The sequence below is a fragment of the Acipenser ruthenus genome, chromosome 41 (genome assembly GCF_902713425.1).
Source record: "Acipenser ruthenus chromosome 41, fAciRut3.2 maternal haplotype, whole genome shotgun sequence".
Lineage (NCBI taxonomy): Eukaryota > Metazoa > Chordata > Actinopteri > Acipenseriformes > Acipenseridae > Acipenser > Acipenser ruthenus.
The window spans coordinates 2110058-2130410 of NC_081229.1; the positions used below are offsets into that span (position 1 = coordinate 2110058).

The 20353-nt window shown below is 40.2% G+C and overlaps 3 protein-coding genes and 1 long non-coding RNA gene across 7 annotated transcripts in view; 1 reads left to right on the forward strand and 3 right to left on the reverse strand.

Annotated features, from left to right (window-relative positions):
• LOC117964928 (CD276 antigen-like) overlaps positions 1 to 20353 on the reverse strand; it is an 83464-nt gene that overhangs the window by 46624 nt on the left and 16487 nt on the right. The window lies entirely within an intron of this gene.
• LOC117968510 (CD276 antigen-like) lies at positions 290 to 5234 on the reverse strand. Its single transcript, XM_059010701.1, has 5 exons — positions 5135 to 5234; positions 3803 to 3996; positions 3004 to 3354; positions 2129 to 2416; positions 290 to 1540 (listed from the first exon to the last, which is right to left on the reverse strand). The coding sequence occupies exons 2-5, from the start codon at positions 3891 to 3893 to the stop codon at positions 1386 to 1388; spliced, it is 885 nt and encodes a 294-aa protein (XP_058866684.1). The 5' UTR covers positions 3894 to 3996; positions 5135 to 5234; the 3' UTR covers positions 290 to 1385.
• On the reverse strand, positions 8269 to 15036 carry LOC117434038 (CD276 antigen-like). Of its 2 annotated transcripts, XM_059010702.1 has the most exons (5): positions 15000 to 15036; positions 10923 to 10996; positions 9534 to 9884; positions 9112 to 9405; positions 8269 to 8428 (listed from the first exon to the last, which is right to left on the reverse strand). In XM_059010702.1, exons 2-5 carry the CDS (start codon positions 10966 to 10968, stop codon positions 8289 to 8291), a joined length of 831 nt encoding a protein of 276 aa, XP_058866685.1. In that variant the 5' UTR covers positions 10969 to 10996; positions 15000 to 15036; the 3' UTR covers positions 8269 to 8288. The 2 variants fall into 2 exon arrangements, with proteins under 2 accessions (XP_058866685.1, XP_058866686.1); XM_059010703.1 differs by lacking the exon at positions 15000 to 15036 and having other exon boundaries at positions 10923 to 11073.
• Positions 9329 to 19282, forward strand: LOC131709052 (uncharacterized). Of its 3 annotated transcripts, none has more exons than XR_009311352.1 (4): positions 9329 to 9464; positions 14910 to 18259; positions 18506 to 18622; positions 18948 to 19282. It is a non-coding gene; the product is annotated as an uncharacterized LOC131709052 (long non-coding RNA). The 3 variants fall into 3 exon arrangements; XR_009311351.1 differs by having other exon boundaries at positions 14910 to 18300; positions 18948 to 19281; XR_009311350.1 differs by having other exon boundaries at positions 14910 to 18622.

Sequence of the window (20353 nt, forward strand, 5' to 3'; positions counted from 1 at the left end):
AACGCTTCCTGGCTGGCTCGCCAATTGTAAGAGGTTTGATTTCTTCTTAAAAATAACTAATCTTCGCTCCTGAGTGGCGCATCAGGTAAAGTCGCTCCGAGTGGAGTGCAGGATGCTCCCTATAGCCTGGAGGTCGTCGGTTCGAGTCCAGGCTATTCTATTGCCAACAGTAGATGGGAGCTCCCAGGGGGCGGCACACAATTGACCAAGACAATCAATCCAAAATAGATCAAATGATACAGATAATCAATATAAAATAGATCAAATTATACAGCCAATCAATCTAAAATAGATTATATTTATTTATTTATTTATTTATTTATTTCTTAGCAGACACCCTTATCCAGGGCGACTTACAGTCGTAAACAAAAATACAATTAAGAGCAAGATAAATACAATGATGAATACAATGACTTTGGTTCAAGCAAGTACAAGTGTGACAAAATACAATTCAATAATACAGCAGATAACAGTGACAGTAATAGTTATATCAGGGTATAATTAACTACAAAATACTACAGATTAAACACTTGGCAGATTGCAGTACTCTGAAGTACAGGATTAAATGTAGTAAAATAGGGGGCAGATAAGAGCAAGTAAGGCACATTTAAGGAAGGGTGATAAGTGTCCCAGGGGAAAAACAGAGGAGTTCTACAGGTGCTGTCTGAAGAGGTGAGTCTTGAGGAGGCGATGGAATGTGGTCAGGGACTGGGCAGTCCTGATTATACAGACTATCAATCTGTATTAGTGGACAAAAGGAATCAATTGGACCAAATTTTTTCTCCATAGATACTTTGTATCAACAATTTAAAAAAAAGTATCCTAAGGCGATGCAATTGTTACAAAATATCACAATACAACGTATCGCATTATATCATATCACGTTACAAGTCATCACATTATAAAATGTCGCAGTACAGAATATCATAATACAAATGAGCAGTTATGAAAAAACAATGATCAAATTCGAGAAAAATAAAGAATACAGTCAATTATAAGATCGAGTTTGATTAATAGCCAAAACCAATGTGGTCCAGTGGTTAAAGAAAAGGGCTTGTAACCAGGAGGTCCCCGGTTCAAATCCCACCTCAACCACTGACTCACTGTGTGACCCTGAGCAAGTCACTTAAACTCCTTGTGCTCCATATTTCGGTGAGACATAGGTTGTAAGTGACTCTGCAGCTGATGCGTAGTTCACACACCCTAGTCTCTGTAAGTCGCCTTGGATAAAGGCGTCTGCTAAATAAACAAATAATAATAATAAAAAAAGCCAAATTAAACCAAATTATGCAAAGAACAGTGAAGCCGAATTAGAGGACAAAATGCAATTTTTAACCAAATCATAAAGTCAAATGTGATATTTGTACATGTGTGATGGAACCAATTCAATAGGACAGGTGATGTTCTTCTGTATCTGTTGGTGTGCCGGTACCACGGCGGTGCTTGAAAAGCAGGTAGATTGCAATGGTTATTAATGTTACCAATACCACTGTCAACAAAGACGACACCACCCACACAATGCTACTTCTGGATGAAAAATCTGTGGATTAGAAAAAAAACAAAATGAGAATCAACAGCTGAATTTGGTGACTTTTACTTAAACTTTTACTTTCCTAGTCTGCCGTGCATCAACCCCATCATCATTAGGAATAGTTATTCAACTTGATGCTTCTGTACAGTGATTGAGAAAAGCAGAAAGTCAAGAGACAGATCATTTTGAGATTCACAGTACCAAGTTACTGGCACAAGTGCCTGATTATGATGACATTTTTTGGGGCGAATGAAACTGTGGTGCTCGGCACTTACTGCACAAAACCAGGTGAGAGGACTGAATCCGAGACCCCAAACTTCTCGGTCCGAGATCAGTGGCAGGGATCCCGAGATGGTTTTATTTTCTCTCCTTCTTTAAACGATTTGACTATAAAGAGATGCTGGGGGACAGGTGGGGTTAAGTGCCCTGTAATTACTATAATCCAGTCCCCCTTCTGTTGTGTGGGATAGCTTCATTTTAAAAAGCCCACAAGCGAAAAACAGACATCAAAAACTTTTACTGCAAGTCACGTCTCCATTACAAATGGAGTTCGTGGCTCAGGTTTGAAGTGATGAGCCAGTCATGTCATATTCTTACCCTTCTTTGTTAAGGTGATCGTCTTCATGAGGGTTTGTTTCAGTCGGCTGTGGGTAAGAACACAGGTATAATTAGCACCCCTGGACACTAAAATGTGACTTGTGATTTCCACCAGCCCATCCCTGTCCAGGGATTGGCTAGTCTTGCTGCTCTCTGTGATGTCACATCCTGTCTCATTCAGCCACTGCACTGAAGCGCTGGGGTATCCTGTGGAGATGCAGCTCAGGAGAGCCTTGTCTGGACTGTCCGGACTGGCAGTAATGACCAGCTGAGGCTCGCTGAATTCAGCTGGGAACAGAAACGAAAACAGCATTTTAAAATCATGTTTTCCAAATCAACGGAAATGAGCCAGTGGCTAAATCAATTACTGTACGCTGTGGAGTGTGTCCGACGTCATGTTTACATGGAACCAGTGTTGTAATTCTATGTGGTCCCTGACAAATACATATACTGAGCATCAAAAGAAACTTATCACTTATATTTGGATAAAATTCACTAGATGTGATTGAAAAATGACACACTCTGTTTTAGAGCAGGTGCAGTGTCTTTTTATTGTGCTGATTAACAATTGACATCGCGAAGATGCTGCAAAATGATCTGTGGATCTCGGGCAGGTGTTGTGACTCTTGGTCTCCCAGTTAGTGGCCTGTCATTGACAGAGTGTGTCTGGTTATACCGTCTCTCCAGGTTTGAAATCGCTGGCTGTGAGCACCCAAGACGGCGAGCCACAGCACGCTGCCCTAGTCCAGCCTCCAACATGCCGATCGCACGAAGGCGCTGCTCTCTTGACAGACGTGGCATATTGTTTTTTTTTGTGATTTTCTTTATTGCTTTTATTCAAGCTTGCAATTCAACAGCTGTAAGACGACACTGACCTGCCACTATGAGCCGCACGTCTCCCTTGGTGCTCTCCACTTGGTTGGTGACAGCGCAGGTGTACCAGCCCTCATCCTCCCCCCGCACCTGCTTCAGTCTGAGGGAGGCGTTCCCCACACTGAGCTGCTCTGGGAACAGCTGGGTCCGACTCCTGTAGGTTTCATTCTGCAGAGCCAGCTGGTCCTGACCGTAATAGAAACTGTGGACCACCCGATAGTCATGACGTTGCCAGGTAACCACCACTCTGGTGAGATCAGCCCCCGCTTTATAGGAGAAAGAGCAGTCGAGAGTGACATCACTGCCAGGAGGTGACGTCACTGGAGACCGGGGCACTGTAACTGCAACACAGACTGGAACAAAAAACAGCAGCAGCCATTGATGTGTATGTGTACCTGAACAGGTCCTGTAAATGCCAGTGTGAAAAACTTATCGAAGAAATCGCAACAGAAGATCATAGTATAATAATAATAATAATAATAATAATAATTTAGTAGGCTTGGTGGTTAAAGAAAGGGGTTTGATAAAAGGAGGTTTCTAGTTCAAGTCTTGGCTCAGCCAGTGACTCTGTGTGTGACCCTGAGCAAGTCACTTCACCTTGTTGTTCAAACAAGGTCCTATTGGAAGTGACTCTGCAGCAGCAGCAGTTGATGAGGCATAGTTCACCTCCTAGTCTCTGTGAGTCGCTTTGGATAAACGCATCTGCTACAGCATGTCTCACAGCCTATTGTACTCCAAAGTTCCGGTCAGAAATAAAAATAAAATGTAACCTTTGTTTTTTTTTTTCCCCCAGTAACTTACCATGCAGCCAAACTTGTATGACTAGCAGCTGTTTAATAGCTTGGAGACAAAGCAAGTCTTTGTGAGTCCAGCGCAGCTGCAGGGTGATCATTGTGTTTAGTGAAACATGCAGGCTGTCCTTCCTCTGCTGGGGTTCAGAGAAGCAGCGGTTTCATAGCTTGGAAACAAAGCAAGTCCTTCTCAATCCAGCGCACCTGCAATGTGATCATTGGGGTTCAGAGATGCGTTTAAAATGACTTTCTACACTCAAAAAACGGTGCCAATAAAACGTATCTCATCCATCTGTCCCTCTGTCTGTGCTATACACACACAAGCACACTAATATATATATATATATATATATATATATATATATATATATATATATACATATACAGTACTGTGCAAAAGTTTTAGGCAGGTGTGAAAAAATGCTGTAAAGTAAAACTTTTGCACAGTACTGTATATATATATATATATATATATATATATATATATATATATATATATATATATATAAACATAAACGACAACCTGTCGCACAAAACCCCCTGTTTTGGGGCAGTAAAGTATTTCATGGTAGATTTCGAAATGTCACATTTTTGATTTTGTCAGTTTTTCGTTGAAGTATATGGAGAACTTCAAAACGGTATGTAACTCAATAACAGTGTTCAGCAGGGTTCGTCTGACTTTATGAAGCAAAAATAGTTCATTCTATAGGAGATGAGAGACAAAGAGAAGGAAAGGCGATACCTTTCATTGGACGGACCTTTTATGCATTAATTAATTAATTTTCATTTTGTTATAAAATATCCTCCATAACCGACGCGCACCCGTCCCTTGTCTGTGCCAATAAAATATTTGAATAACACAAAACGATCTCATGTTTAAAAACAACAATTTCGTTCGTTAGGGCAAATTCCATACAAAGAAAAAAACGACACACGCACATTTAATACCGCTGAAAATTAAAGTTAACTTTGGCTGCACGTGTAAGATAACAAACAAAGAAGGATGCTTTCACTAAAACTTACTTTCACTCTCACTTTCTCACTCTCTCTTTCACACACTCTGTATTTATATATTTTTCCAGCTGAAGGACTTGGAGTCCGAAACGTCCAGATATAATTGATTTTTGCATAAATTATTCACATGTTTGTGAACTTGCATTAACTTTACACCTGTAGCCTTTTTTAATCACTCTTTTTTGTATGATTCATATTTTTGCACTCAAACAAGAGAGACCCAGCGTGGTCTGAAGGACGCGTCTATTGTTCTGCAGTTGCGCTGGTGCATCTGCAGTGCGGTTTAACCCTTTTCTTAGTGAAAAGCGAACACATGCACGGATCTTACTTGTTGAGAGTTCAGTGTACAGGATTGCAGGACACACAGCCCCCTCCTCTTCTGCTCTGAAGCGTATCAATGGTTTAGGGGATCTCAGGGTACCGCGTGCCCAGGTAGATTTAGTGGGCGTGTCTCAGCTGCTCCTGAGTGCTAATTCCCGGGAGGTGGAGTGAAGGGGCGTGGCATACATAACTACCCTTAACATGTATATAATCACACTGTTCAAAAAACAACACAGCGACAAACATTTCACATGTTTTTTTATTAAAATACATACAGTATCAATAAATGTGTAATGCCCTTTGGTCAGTGGTGTAGTCGAGGGTATACAGAGTTTCCCCACTTCTCATAAAAGGGATACAGAGTTTACTCATTTCTACTCTCCTGTGACGTGCACATCCTGGGTCTGAGAGCCGAGAGCAGTGTGTTCATGGATAAACCGTTACAAAAAAAACCCATCTTATATTAAGAGTTTTTATTAAACTAGCCGATCAGTTATTTTTTCTCTTTTGCAGTTTTTGTTTTGTACTTTGGAAACATGAAAGAAAAAAAAAACAGATTCATATAATTTTAGCAGAGTGTAAACCTGGAACACACCTCAAAATATTAAAGCAATTATCAGATAAAATAAAATAAACCTATCAGGCAGCTGACAGTCTAGTCATTATGTACTGCATTTAATCCTGTAATCTGTCACAAGTGTTATTTAATCTGTTGTATTTTGTATTTAATCATATCCTGATGTAATTATCACTGACACTGTTATCTGCTCCGTTATTGAATCATATTTTGTCACACTTGTACTTGCTAGAACCAAAGTCATTGTATTTATCTTGCTCTTAATTGTATTATTACTTGTACTGTGATACTTGAAATGTATTTTTGTTTATGACTGTAAGTCGCCCTGGATAAGGGCGTCTGCTAAGAAATAAATAATAATAATAATAATAATAATAATAATTATAATAATTTACAATCGCTCTGCGATATCCATGCCTTCATAGCCTCCTCCGCGTCACTGCTCTCACACAGGTCGCTGTTCGTGGCTTGAATCATCTCCGCTGATGGCTAAAAGGCAGAACACGCCTTATTGTCCCGTCTTAAATCATGTCAGCTGATGGGGGAAAGCAGCTGGTTAATAACAGGAAATAAGGCATTAAGGGGGTGGGGACAGTTTCATCTGCACATTAAAAGACTCATCCCGCTTTACCACGTGGGTGCTTTGACCACGGATACAAGAACGTGTGGCGAAACTCAAACTGTGCACACATTGAGAAAGCCATTGAAACGTTTCAATCTACCAAGCTTACTATAACCTTCCAGCTAGAAGTCTTTCTCGATGTCTTACTGTTTTTGTTGTTTTGCAATATTTTCACAGTTTTAGTTTAAATGTGTTGTAATATAAAAAGCCGTTTCAGAGCCGTTACTGTTGATCTTGTCACAACTTTTTTTGTGTGACTAAGGTTAAACAGCACCCCCCAGTGGACAGATACAGTAACTGCTTACCATTGCGAGTTTATACAGGCAAGCACTGCGCAAGAAGCTGTGGAGACTTATCGTCCCACAGAATAGAAATTAAAAATATTAATATGAACCACTGGTGAAACTTGACCTCTATAGAGACTGATACAAAGCCTGTCTCTTCTAGTCTTTATATGGAGTCATATGGAACACGCAATATCCCCTTCAGCCACACATTTTTTAAAATGTTTTCGTTGTTTGTGTGAACTCTATGCCGCGCCATCACTTCGAAAAAAACACACGGATTAGAAAACTGATAGACAGGACACTTAAGAAGGTACAATTCTACACGCAGTGACTGATGGGATATAACACAATGGACATTAAATAAAAAAGGACCGGATCTTACAATTGGGAACACGGTTAGATTTTTTTTTCCCTTGAATTACAGCAGCTCCCTTATGCTTCGTTTTCATCTGCTTGTTGGTTTCGTGCCTCATTGCTGGTGTCGGTAGCCGCATCGCACCTTTGCCTCGTCGTGTTTTTTGACGCATTTCACCGTTTAGGTTGTAAAAAACATAGTCATTTTATTACTCATAGATATCACATCCTAAAATATCTATTGTACACTTCTGGCATTTAATTCATGGGACAGGAACCCGTTTTCTTTATTTTTTTTTGTACATGTTATGTATATAGAGTTATTTTTTGTAACAACATAAAACATAGATAAGATTAATGAAACTATTTTATTAGACTTTTTACCCTTCTGAAAGTTTCCTATACTAAAAGCATAGCACAGTGTAATAAAGCACAGTGAAAACACGGTAAAGCACAGAGAGGTGTGGTAAAGCATAGGGAAGCATTGTAAAGCACAGAGGTCTGGTAAAGCATAGGGAAGCATTGTAAAGCACAGAGAGGTCTGGTAAAGCATAGAGAAGCATTGTAAAGCACAGAGGTCTGGTAAAGCATAGGGAAGCATTGTAAAGCACAGAGGTCTGGTAAAGCATAGGGAAGCATTGTAAAGCACAGAGAGGTGTGGTAAAGCATAGGGAAGCATTGTAAAGCACAGAGAGGTCTGGTAAAGCTTAGGGAAGCATTGTAAAGCACAGAGGTCTGGTAAAGCATAGGGAAGCATTGTAAAGCACAGAGAGGTCTGGTAAAGCATAGAGAAGCATTGTAAAGCACAGAGAGGTGTGGTAAAGCATAGGGAAGCATTGTAAAGCACAGAGAGGTGTGGTAAAGCATAGGGAAGCATTGTAAAGCACAGAGAGGTGTGGTAAAGCATAGGGAAGCATTGTAAAGCACAGAGAGGTGTGGTAAAGCATAGGGAAGCATTGTAAAGCACAGAGAGGTGTGGTAAAGCATAGGGAAGCATTGTAAAGCACAGAGAGGTGTGGTAAAGCATAGGGAAGCATTGTAAAGCACAGAGAGGTCTGGTAAAGCATAGGGAAGCATTGTAAAGCACAGAGAGGTCTGGTAAAACATATTAACAAAACAAACCCTGGTAAAGTCATTACTCTTCTAAAACATACATACGATTTTCCTTTCACTAATTCTGAACTGTAAAACCCTCAAATCGAGGTAGAACTCATCCAAGCAGGGTTGTCCGATATATGGACAGAGACACAGACACAGAAACACAGAGACACAGACAAACCGGCTTTTGTAAGATTATTTTATTCATCATGCCAGTAAAGCATTACGGTGAGCTCCCAGCACGGCTCTTCACTCCAGCTTGTTTCAAGGCTATCAGTGCTGTTGTTGTCAACACTAGCAGTAGGATGGGTATGAGTAAAGGAAGATGACTTCTAGCAATCAGAGCAGCAGACCTCTCTGAACCTGTCAATCACATTATTATTATGATTAGAAGCACAGTGCTCGCAGATCACAAGTTGTCCGTTAGGATCAGGGGAAAATACTGCTGGCAAGTTCTATAACAGATCTTTTTTTTTTTATTTTAAGATGATGTAGAAAAAAACCATCTAAAAAGTCAATCGCGTTATACATCTACAGTATAAGATATTTCTTTCACAACTAAACTTTCTGGCCAGCTTGAAATAGAAGCAGCAGCTGCAATTTACACATCATTTATTCCTTTTCTCACGCGTCTCTCCAGATTGCCAGCTTCCCTTGAACCGTGTGTAACGCAGGCTGGATCAGTGTCTGTGGAGCTGTAAGTGACAGCGCAACCTGGTGGACAGGTATTGTGTATAGCCAGCAATACCTAGACTGTTATATAGGGTGTAGGGGTGTGCAGGTACTTGTAATTCCAGAATAATCCCCTTTAACAAGTTTTACGTCGTGAAATATTAAATTAAAATGGAATAAAAAAAACATTTAGTTACCCAACAGAAAAAGGCCTGTCAAGTTACAGTATACAATACAAGCAGATATCAGCTTGAATCTCACACAGCTCCCTACACTCTATGTGTTTGAAAAACATATTTTAATAGGAATTATTAAACAGTACAGCTAATGGGACGCTGTGCAATATGAAGGCGCTAGCCGGTGAGGTTTCTCACCTGTGTTTTTCGTAACAGAAAAGCTTCTGATTATAACTTGATCCAGTTTTGTGTTGTTGAGGATGAAGGTGTAGGATGCGTTCTCATCTCTCTGCTCTAGCATCTGACTCCTGAGCTCCACCAGGCCTCTGCTGTCCAGGGATTGGCTAGTCTTGCTGTGCTCTGTGATGTCACATCCTATCTCATTCAGCCACTGCACTGTAGCGCTGGGGTACCCTCTCGAGTAGAGGGTCAAAGCATATTGGTCACGACCCTCCATGATGTCAATGTGTACATGAGGCTCACTGTATGGAGCTGGGAAGACAGGGAATGAATCGTTCATTATATTTATCGTGACTAGAAGTCCACGTCAGGTAAGATATATTAATATGTGTCAATATGTGAAGTTACACCCTAAATTATGTCTTCAGAACACCTCTTACCTGCCACTATGAGGCGCACGTCTCCCCTGGTGCTCTCCACTTGGTTGGTGACAGCGCAGGTGTACCAGCCCTCATCCTCACCCCGCACCTGTTTCAGTCTGAGGGAGGCATTCCCCACACTGAGCTGCTCTGGGAACAGCTGGGTCCGACTCCTGTAGGTTTCATTCTGCAGAGCAAGCTGGTCCTGACCGTAATAGAAACTGTGGACCACCCGATAGTCACGGCGTTGCCAGGTAACCACCACTTTCCCGAGATCAGCCCCCGCTTTATAGGAGAAAGAGCAGCTGAGAGTGACATCACTGCCGGGAGGTGATGTCACTGGAGACCGGGGCACTGTAACTGCATCATAAGCTGGTGGAAGAAACCATGTAAGCCTCTCATTACACAGCAATTCCAGCCAGGCTAAACTAAGAAGTGTGCTGCACCCCTGTGGCTTGAGTAGAGCTCTCAGAAACATGTCTAATCTCCAAGTACACCTGGTACACCAGAGTGTAACGATTAACCTGCCCCCCTGCAACACCGACCTTGTGGATATAAAACACGCAACTGTGCTGCAAGGTATTTCTTACAGATGTAGCTCATCCACTCCCTTGGAGGCAGGTTAGTGTTTGCGCTCCAGTATCCTGTAGGTGGAGATACACTGCAGCTAATAAAATAGTTCCTTAAATATCCTCTGCCAGGCACATCCATTCATTACACAGTCACAGACAAAAGTATTGGCACCCTACACTTAATATAAGAATTTAAGAAAACATGTTAAATACAAGCATTTCGTGAGCGTTAACCAAAAACCAAAATAAAACCATTTCTGGTAGTTTTTAACAATCTTTATAAAATTTAAAAAAAACAAAACAAAACAAAAAAGGCACTTAAGCAATTTCGGTTTCTATCCTCAGTGCGTTCCACCTTTTTAAAGAAATAAGGAAATGTGCAAAGAAACATGAACAGGAATCTGAAGCATTCTTCAACAAAAGACTAAAACAAGACAGGCAATGCTTCCTCGCTGGAATACACGTCAGGTCAATATGATTGGGGAGGGGGGAGGAGGCAACTTCAGACTAGCTTTATAATTTTGTGCATTCAAATATTGCAGAAAACAGTTCTTTTCGGCTTTCCTGAAATGGCGCACTGTGAGCACTCTGCTGTAAACTGGAAACTAATTACGTTTCGTTATTGCCTGAAACGTCAAAATTTTCCTTGCAGGAACACTCGCAGGTCACGTGTAATGGTTCAAATGAACCTTTGCTTCATGACACTGCTTGCCTCATTTGGTTCGTGGAGTCGAACCAGCTGCAGCTTTAATTCCTATCACTACATAACATACAGGTGATCATTACAACACGTCGAACATTGCGTGCGCATTGCATTGTGGGTTGTTCAGTAACTTACTCTGGATCAAAAGCATCACGTGCAGTAAAGAGATCAGTCTTTTCATAGTCCAGAGTCCGGGCTGAATGCATCACCTGAAATGAAATCATTATTTTCTTAATAGCCTACCAATACAAAATCGAACAGTATTAAGTTTAGTGTTACAAAAAAATAAAAATAATAATTAGTCCACATTTAGTAGAAAAAAGTTTTAATACAAAACTTCAAAGACCACCACAAGTAGCGACTTAGTAGCTAAATAATATGAACAAATATCCTGACGAGCCTGCAGTGTTATCACTGCGGGAAGACCATTTTGATATTCAGGGCCACTAAGTGGACTAAATTTGATACGCTGCAATTGACCCTATGGCCCTGAATATCTACAGTGTCTCCAGACAGTCCGAAACTCCCTGGCTCCGTCTGTTTTAACCCGACTCTTATCCTGAACGCTGTTTCCATCATAAAATGAAACACTTTTCTGCTGTACATCTGGACAGAGAGTACAATAAAGCATGTAAAGTTAGAGCTCATTTTAATGTGATTTTGTAAATGTATGTTCTGTATTCAGTTATAGTTTCATGAATCCGGTTGCACTTTATGAAAATGAGTAACACGGGAGTGTGCAACAGGACATCATACAAACAACGGGTGGCAAAATGCAATATGGTAGCTTTATCCATGTACTCGTAGCACTCGGTTTTCTGTAAACACCATAGATATGACATCTAATTACATTACATTACATTACATTAGAGGGAGGGTTAGGTCGGTCAGGGTGTCCTCGGCTCACCGCGCACCAGCGACCCCTGTAGTCTGGCCGGGCGCCTGCGGGCTTGCCTGTAGCTGCCCGAGAGCTGCGTTGTCCTCCGACGCTGTAGCTCTTGGGTGGCTGCATGGTGAGTCTGCAGTGTGAAAAAAAAAGCGGTCGGCTTGAGGGCACACGCTTCGGAGGACAGCGTGTGTTCATCTTCGCCCCTCCCGAGTCAGCGCAGGGGTGGTAGCGGTGAGCCGACCGTAATAAATGATTGGCCATTTCAAATTGGGAGAAAATAATAAAAATAATTGGCAACGACTAAATTTTTTTTTTTAAATAATAATAATAATAATAATAATAATAATAAACCAGTCTTCTTCATGTAGTTTCAATCAAAATAGTTTATTCAGGAACAAAGCAAATCACATGTGATACATACACAAGTCTTCAGAGAAGCTGTCGTCCGAGCTGACGTCAGTATCTCTTCTGAGCTCTCATGGCCTCAGAGATGTTCGTTTCTGAGCAAAGAAATGACTTCGCACAGCACAGATATACAGCTAGCTTAAGTCACTTTCTTGACCAAATGTGGTCTTATTTCCCTGAGTGTGATGCAGGGTGTGAGACAAAGCAACAGTTAACATCTGTGTTCCTTCTTCACTTCACCAAGGTCAGCAGAAACTCAGATAAGAAGAAGTTACACTGAAAAACAACTTGATAGGATATGAGTTTTGCTAAATTCTCCCAGACAGCAAAGCGCCAATGTCGACACATCACAAGGTCGAACGACAAGGCTATGTGCAACTTGATTTTAAGAGTTCATTAACCCTACGTTACATTAAACACAGGGAAATCGCACAATGTTCAGAGTCAGAGTTTTTCACTTCTTTACCATTTAAGAGGCACACAAGCCAGGGTTGTATAATGGAAAGGAACAAACGGCTGATGAAACACTAGAGCTTGTGCATTTTAACTGGAACAATGTGTACAATGCCCCACCCAGAAAAAAAGGATACGTGTTCCATTTGTATAGTGTGTTATTAGGCATCCCAGGATGCTTAAATAAAGGCCCTGTCCACACTACATAACCGAGCTCGAGAACCGCACTCGAAACCGCTCTAACTAATACAGCTCAAAGCGTCCACACTGAAGTACCGTTTCATATTTAGTCAGGCTTATTGCGTCCACACACCATTAGAACAGTTCAGTTACAATTCCCAGCAGCGACACGAACCGTGGAAATGAATATGACAGTATCCCACCATGCACTGTATTTTATTTTAAAATAATGTGTTATGCCCCATATTAACAGAGGTCCATATTGCATAAATGAAATATAACAAGTATTGCGGAAAAAGTAAATCCGAACACACACACACGTAGGGCTTGAAGTTTTCAGGTTTTATTTTTAATCAGGTGAAGTCCCTTTAAACAAATTGAGCTGATTCTGTTTTATAATTAAACTCAGAAAAAGTTGTTAATTACAAAACAATCTTTGTTTTTACCTTCATATCTTGCCTGAGCCTAATTCTGGTCCTCTTAATTTTATTTCAAACAGAGCTGACAAATTACGTAATTTGTTCATTCCCGATCCTACTTTTAACTCGCATTTCATTTTTGCAGTCGCCTAATTTAACGCTGTGTTTTTGTTATTATTATTATTATTATTATTTTTTATTTCTTAGCAGACGCCCTTATCCAGGGCGACTTACAGTCATAAACAAAAATACATTTCAAGAATCACAGTACAAGTATTAATACGGTTAAGAGCAAGATAAATACAATGACTTTGGTTCTAGCAAGTACAAGTATAATTAAAGAAAAATACAATTTTCCCCACTAGTTTAACACAGATGTCCTGGAAGATTTGTTTGTAGCATAAAAATGAATACCTGGTGTGGAGTGTACACTGATAGCAGGTCCTTCAGGCGCCTGCTCTGAGTATTTCGCCAAACATACCACAAAGCATTTTGGGATATTGGAGGATACACAATAAAATGTAGTTTGGTATTACAGCGTCCACACTTGTGATAAACCGCACTACCTGAAGCGATCTAATTTGAACCGGACTCGGGACTACCTCCTGAGGTGGTCTTGAGTACGGTATTAAATGCTGCGTAGTGTGGACGCAAACCGTATTTAGCACTTTTAAGCCGGCTTAAATGCAACTAATACGGTTTAAAGGCATAGTGTGTACAGGGCCAAAGTTATAGTGTGCCAGTTTTAGCAAAAGTAAGTGGTTTTAGAGCCAGTTTGACTTGGTTTGATTATGTACAGAGGCTCAAAAGAGCCTTCTGAGCAGAAACAACTTATGCGAAAAACAAAGGTTTTATCAGGTCACAGCTGCACTCAGTTGTGGAAAGCCAGTTTCTCCCTGGAATGGGTGTATTTTGGGCCACGTGCCAAGCAAAAGAGCTAGAAGGTCAGAGCAATACATAGGCAAGAGTTTCAAAAGCCTTACAACAGGGTGCTTGACTCTAAATCTTTTTTTAATTTCATCACAGATACAGTATCGCAGCCTAATCCATTCAGTACCTCCGTAGCATGCAAACAGGCGGCCCTTTCACGATGCACCGGTGGGGTCTGCCTTTGGCTGCCATCCCATACTGCTGTTTACATGTACAGAATGTAAAATCAAAAAACGTGTATCTTTTATATTAGTAACTTTACAGAAGATTTAACTTTTGTATTCCCTTCCTAAACCACAAACAACAACAACAACAACAATATATTATTATGTTCTGTTCATATATAACATATAATTAAACCTCACAATCAAGTGTGTTTTTTTATATCTTAAATTTGATAGCTGTTTATAATATACAGAGAGACACACAAAACCTGTGTGTTAACACTATGACTACTTTATGTTACTGTCATCGAATTGCTTTAACGCGCTTTCTTTTAGATTTTAAACAGTTAGGTTTATAAAACTCATTTTAGATAGGTGTATGCAATAGATATACAATATATTGACGCGCAAATGTATTTATCAAAGCGTAACTCCGTGCTTTCCTTGTTTTCCATCCGTGAGCAGATAAAAACAAAGTTTTTTTTTTTCTACAATTGAAACCTGCGTTAAGAAGTTCGGATACAAGTGTAGTTCCTGAAACGCTATCTGTGTTTTACTGGTACTTTAAAAGTATAAACACGGTCCTGTCCGCGTCCTCAAAGAAACTCTATACATGCCATACTGGCGATGTGCGGCGGTTCAGTTTTAAGCAGATTCTGTCTGTTCTGTCGCATTGCTGCAGGATGCCGCTGCCCGGGAACATACGGTCTGCACTCGGACTCGTTTCAGAGTTTATCCGGAGCTTCAAACCATGAATCATACCTGTTCTTACCTGGTGAAGGGACCCGCGGTCGCAGCTGCACGCTCGAGTCTGCCTGGATCTCATCAGAGGAGAGGACCAGGGGCGAGGGGGTGTGGTTTCAGCTGCTGTAAGTGGAGACATTTTTCTCATATTCACAACAGCTGTCATGTCTGACAAGCTCAGAGACACTCCCCTGGATGTGCATGAGAATCGCCCCTAATACCTCTTGGAGGAAATTTGCTGCTCGTTTTTCTATCTGTAAACACACACAATAGGCTGGTGAAATGTTCAGTACATATTGAATTTGTTAAGACACAATTCATGCAAGAAGCCCTGAAATCCAACTTGAAATCACACCAGAAGCGCGTCACGTTAAGTCCTATCACAGCAGATTCTTGTCAATTGCAGAGCCCGCCCCAGGTGTTCGTTTAATGCAATTAACCAGCACCGAGTTTAATATATTTAATTGTACACCTGATATAATGGCATGCAATTGTGAAGTACATTTCTTTTGAAAATCTATGTTCCTTATTCTGGTTAAATGCATAACACCGTGAGGCACATGGGATATGTAATTCACTGGAATCTACTGCATGGGCATTTTCATAAGAAATGTGCTTCTCTTAATAGACGTGAACAGGATGATGCGATTATCATGGATGCAATTCATTGGAATGCACTGTACTTGTGTAATTCTTAAACCTCTAAAATGAACCTACAGTGATATTATATTGCCATGGCTACAAAAAAATAAAACAAATCTGTTATATATATATTTAATTTAGGCAGCACAGTCTCTGCGGGTCTGGGGGTCCTACCAGCTGCACATGAAGTGGCAGTTAAAAGGAAATCTAAAGTCTGGAGAAACTCTACAGAAATCAGCGGTCGCAGCTGCAGTTAGGATGAAAAGAGCGTGGCCGCGTTTATCAGTAAAGGAAGGACGCACAGTAAATCTTCACACAGAGAAAAATAAAATAAAACCTTCAGATGATCCTAAAAAATTGCGTTATTATTTCAAAAATAAAATAAATGATCTCCTGCGCCATGTACATAATTTTTCTTTATCTTCGTAGTGCGTTGACATCAGCCAAGTTTAGCCTTTTAAATTAGTCCCAGCAGTGTCTGGATTATTATTATTTATTTCTTAGCAGACGCCCTTATCGAGGGCGACTTACAATTGTTACAAGATATCACATTATTTTTTACATACAGTTACCCTTTTATACAGTTGGGTTTTTACTGGAGCAATCTAGGTAAAGTACCTTGCTCAAGGGTACCGCAGAAGTGTCCCCCCCACCTGGGACTGAACCCACGACCCTCCGGTCAAGAATCCCGAGCCCTAACCACTACTCCACACTGCTGCCCCATTAGGTTATATACAATTATTTTAACTGCTTCGCGGGGTCATTGAAAAAAAATAAAAATACATTTCTAGATTTTTCAATCTGAAAATCAGTTAACCCTATGCCGTCTTCTTGAGACAGACAATGTTGACTGTGACCCGATTCAGTTTAGATTACAAGATACCAAGACGTTATTTTATTTCATTTTTTTCAATTTCAAATAAGACGACTTTTAATTGGATAATTACAGTGCAGGCCTACACCTCTTATTTCAATTTCAGTGATCTTATTGGGCAAATTATTTTAGCAAATGTATACAACGTTGTGGTAAGGTCGTGGTCTGGTAGTGAAAAACGCAACATTGTCACAACGTATATATATTACTTGGTTTAAATAAACGTTGTGACAATAGTTATTTTATTACATTTATTTGTGTTTTCAGTTTTATTATTATTGTAGTATTCAAGCCTATAGCTTATTCTTGAAAAACAGAGCATTAGTTTGGTTTACTAGCTTGATTCTAATTGGTCCTAAAGTGTTCCAATGCACGCGCCTCGAGGAGCATCAACGGAAGTTGCTCGCGCACCTGTCAGAGCTTATTAGTGTGAAGGAGGGTAAGAGAGCGCGGAGAGATCATTTATAAATTGTTGTATTTGTATAGCTATATTTGTAGAATTAATTTCTTTATATATATTTAATTTACATATGTGTTGTATATATATATTTGTGTTTTTGTATGTTTGTTTGTTTAAATTTTTTATATATTAGAGTAAGTTGTGCGTGTGAAACAGAACTCGGACTTGTAGCTGGAGGAGATCGTCGAGATCCTGAGGTAAGTTTATTTGTCATTTTTATCATTAATGTATTGTTATCCATAAATGTTATTAAATAAAGCGATTTGTCATGGTTAAATAATTTTGAGGTATTAACAAAAACTTGATTCTGTTCTTATTACTATTTAAAATGTATTTATATCCTGTGTTTAACGTTTAAATCACGATTATTATTTATTTCTTAGCAGACGCCCTTATCCAGGGCGATTTACATTTGTTACAAGATATTACATTATTTTTACATACAATTCCCCATTTATACAGTTGGGTTTTTACTGGAGCAATCTAGGTAAAGTACCTTGCTCAAGGGTTCAGCAGCAGTGTCCCCCACCTGGGATTGAACCCACGACCCTCCGGTCAAGAGTCCAGAGCCCTAACCACTACTCCACACTGCTGCCCTGATGTGGCTTTTCATTTTAAAACATATAGGGCTGCTTTAGACTTCCAAGCCGCTTTCACGGGGTAGCTATTGCATTTATACTATCAGGATCATTTCACCCCCAGCAGTGTCCTTTGGATAAAAGCATGGTACTGGTTGGAAAGCATGTCAGTCAGTAGGGGAAACAGCTGGTTGGTTAATGACAGGAAAGAACCATTGAAGGGGCGGGGACAGTTTCACTCTGCAGGTGAAATGACCAAGCAAAGTGCAACTGAAAACATGGCTTGCAAACAGAGAGGTTTTGACCTACTGTAGTACCAGATATATATATATATATATATATATATATATATATATATATATATATATATATATATATATATATATATACTGTAACATTTTACAGATTTTTTATGAACATTTTATGATTGTAGCTAATAAAATAAACCGTCCAGGAGAAATTCTTAAGAAGCAAAGAATTTACTCTCTGCTCTATATTTAATCCCCGGTTTCTCCGTTCGGATTTCTCAAGCTAGTGTTTTGAAATCTTTCTAAACCCCATGATGATGTTGCTAAAGAGACTGTGTGTGTGTGCGCGTGTGTGCATGTGTTTTCTTCTCCTCCCTTTCTTGCAGTTGGTTTCACAGCCACTGGGTTCACCAAAGCATGCACTCCAGGCTGCCAGCAGCTTTTCTCTGTCAACTTTGGAAATCAACACACGGCTGTAGATTCCAGGTGTTGTGATTCGGACTTGTACAACAATCTGTATATTCCAGGTAACAGTGAAAAGCATAGTGGGGGTCTCTGAGGGTCTCCCCTGGTAAAGGCACGGCCTCGTGGTGTGCAGGGGGAGTCGCACAGTCAGTTCCTGTGGTTTACATCAAGCTATTTGGCACAGTAATCATGTTAAAGTGTACTTTGCTGTGTGTTCATTTACGAATAATAACGTATCCCTCTGATTCTGCTTGGTTGATTTTAAAGTGCTTGAAGACAGCGCCCCTAATGGCCTGGAGTGCCATGCCTGCACAGAGGGGGAGAGGGACTGCAACAGCACTGTGAAATGCACTGGCAGTCAGAACCACTGCATCACAATCAAAGGTGGGCCAGCCTATAGTCCCACCTGGTGGCATTGCTGGGAATGGCACCCTAAAAACTAGCTAGGGGTAAAATAATTGGGCAGACTCCATTTAAAAATTATTTATTTATCACATGACAAATAAAAAGCGGGCTGCTGTGTGTATTTAAAAGCCCATACAGGGTGATTATCTGAATAATAACTCGCTTCAACATTGAAGAGAATGGACTAGATTTAGTCTGACGCTCAGGAAGCCCCTCTGTGGCTTGGAACATTCCGGATACTAGGTTTCAGGCCACTGCGCTTGGGGTTTGAAATGACGTGCTGTCTTGAATTCTCCTCCTGCAGGGTCTGTTGGGAAGCAGGAGTGGCGGATCAGGGGCTGTGCTTCTGGGAATGTGTGTGTGAGCGCAGAGCACCCCGTGCTGAAGGACAGGGTCAGAGGCTCACCCCAGAGACGCAGCCTCCTCTCCTCGTTTCACAAACTCTGCACCCTGTTCTCAAAGGCGAAGTGTTTCTTCAACAGGGTTTTCTGAAAATGTTCTGAAAGATTTCTAAATGACCCTTGCAAAAAAAAATGTACCTTTTTTGTTGAGTAATACTCAAAAGAAACGCATTACAATAATTTGTCACCCCCCATGTGATTGTCTTCCTTGCCGATGTGATCTGCTGTTACAGAGAGTAGCTGACAAGATGATTTCATCAGTCTTACATTAGCTGCATGGGTCTCAAATACGCAGTTTAGAAAGAAGTACATAGCAGATACGCATTGTCGTTTTAAACATGAGCTCTGGTATTGCATTTAAACATGATCTCTGGTATTGCATTTAAACATGAGCTCTGGTATTGCATTTAAACATGAGCTCTGGTACTGCATTTAAACATGAGCTCTGGTATTGCATTTAAACATGAGCTCTGGTATTGCATTTAAACATGATCTCTGGTATTGCATTTAAACATGATCTCTGGTATTGCATTTAAACATGAGCTCTGGTATTGCATTTAAACATGAGCTCTGGTATTGCATTTAAACATGAGCTCTGGTATTGCATTTAAACATGATCTCTGGTATTGCATTTAAACATGAGCTCTGGTATTGCATTTAAACATGAGCTCTGGTATTGCATTTAAACATGAGCTCTGGTATTGCATTTAAACATGAGCTCTGGTATTGCATTTAAACATGATCTCTTGTATTGCATTTAAACATGAGCTCTGGTATTGCATTTAAACATGAGCTCTGGTATTGCATTTAAACATGAGCTCTGGTATTGCATTTAAACATGAGCTCTGGTATTGCATTTAAACATGAGCTCTGGTATTGCATTTAAACATGAGCTCTGGTATTGCATTTAAACATGATCTCTTGTATTGCATTTAAACATGAGCTCTGGTATTGCATTTAAACATGAGCTCTGGTATTGCATTTAAACATGATCTCTTGTATTGCATTTAAACATGAGCTCTGGTATTGCATTTAAACATGAGCTCTGGTATTGCATTTAAACATGAGCTCTGGTATTGCATTTAAACATGAGCTCTGGTATTGCATTTAAACATGAGCTCTGGTATTGCATTTAAACATGAGCTCTGGTATTGCATTTAAACATGATCTCTTGTATTGCATTTAAACATGAGCTCTGGTATTGCATTTAAACATGAGCTCTGGTATTGCATTTAAACATGAGCTCTGGTATTGCATTTAAACATGAGCTCTGGTATTGCATTTAAACATGAGCTCTGGTACTGCATTT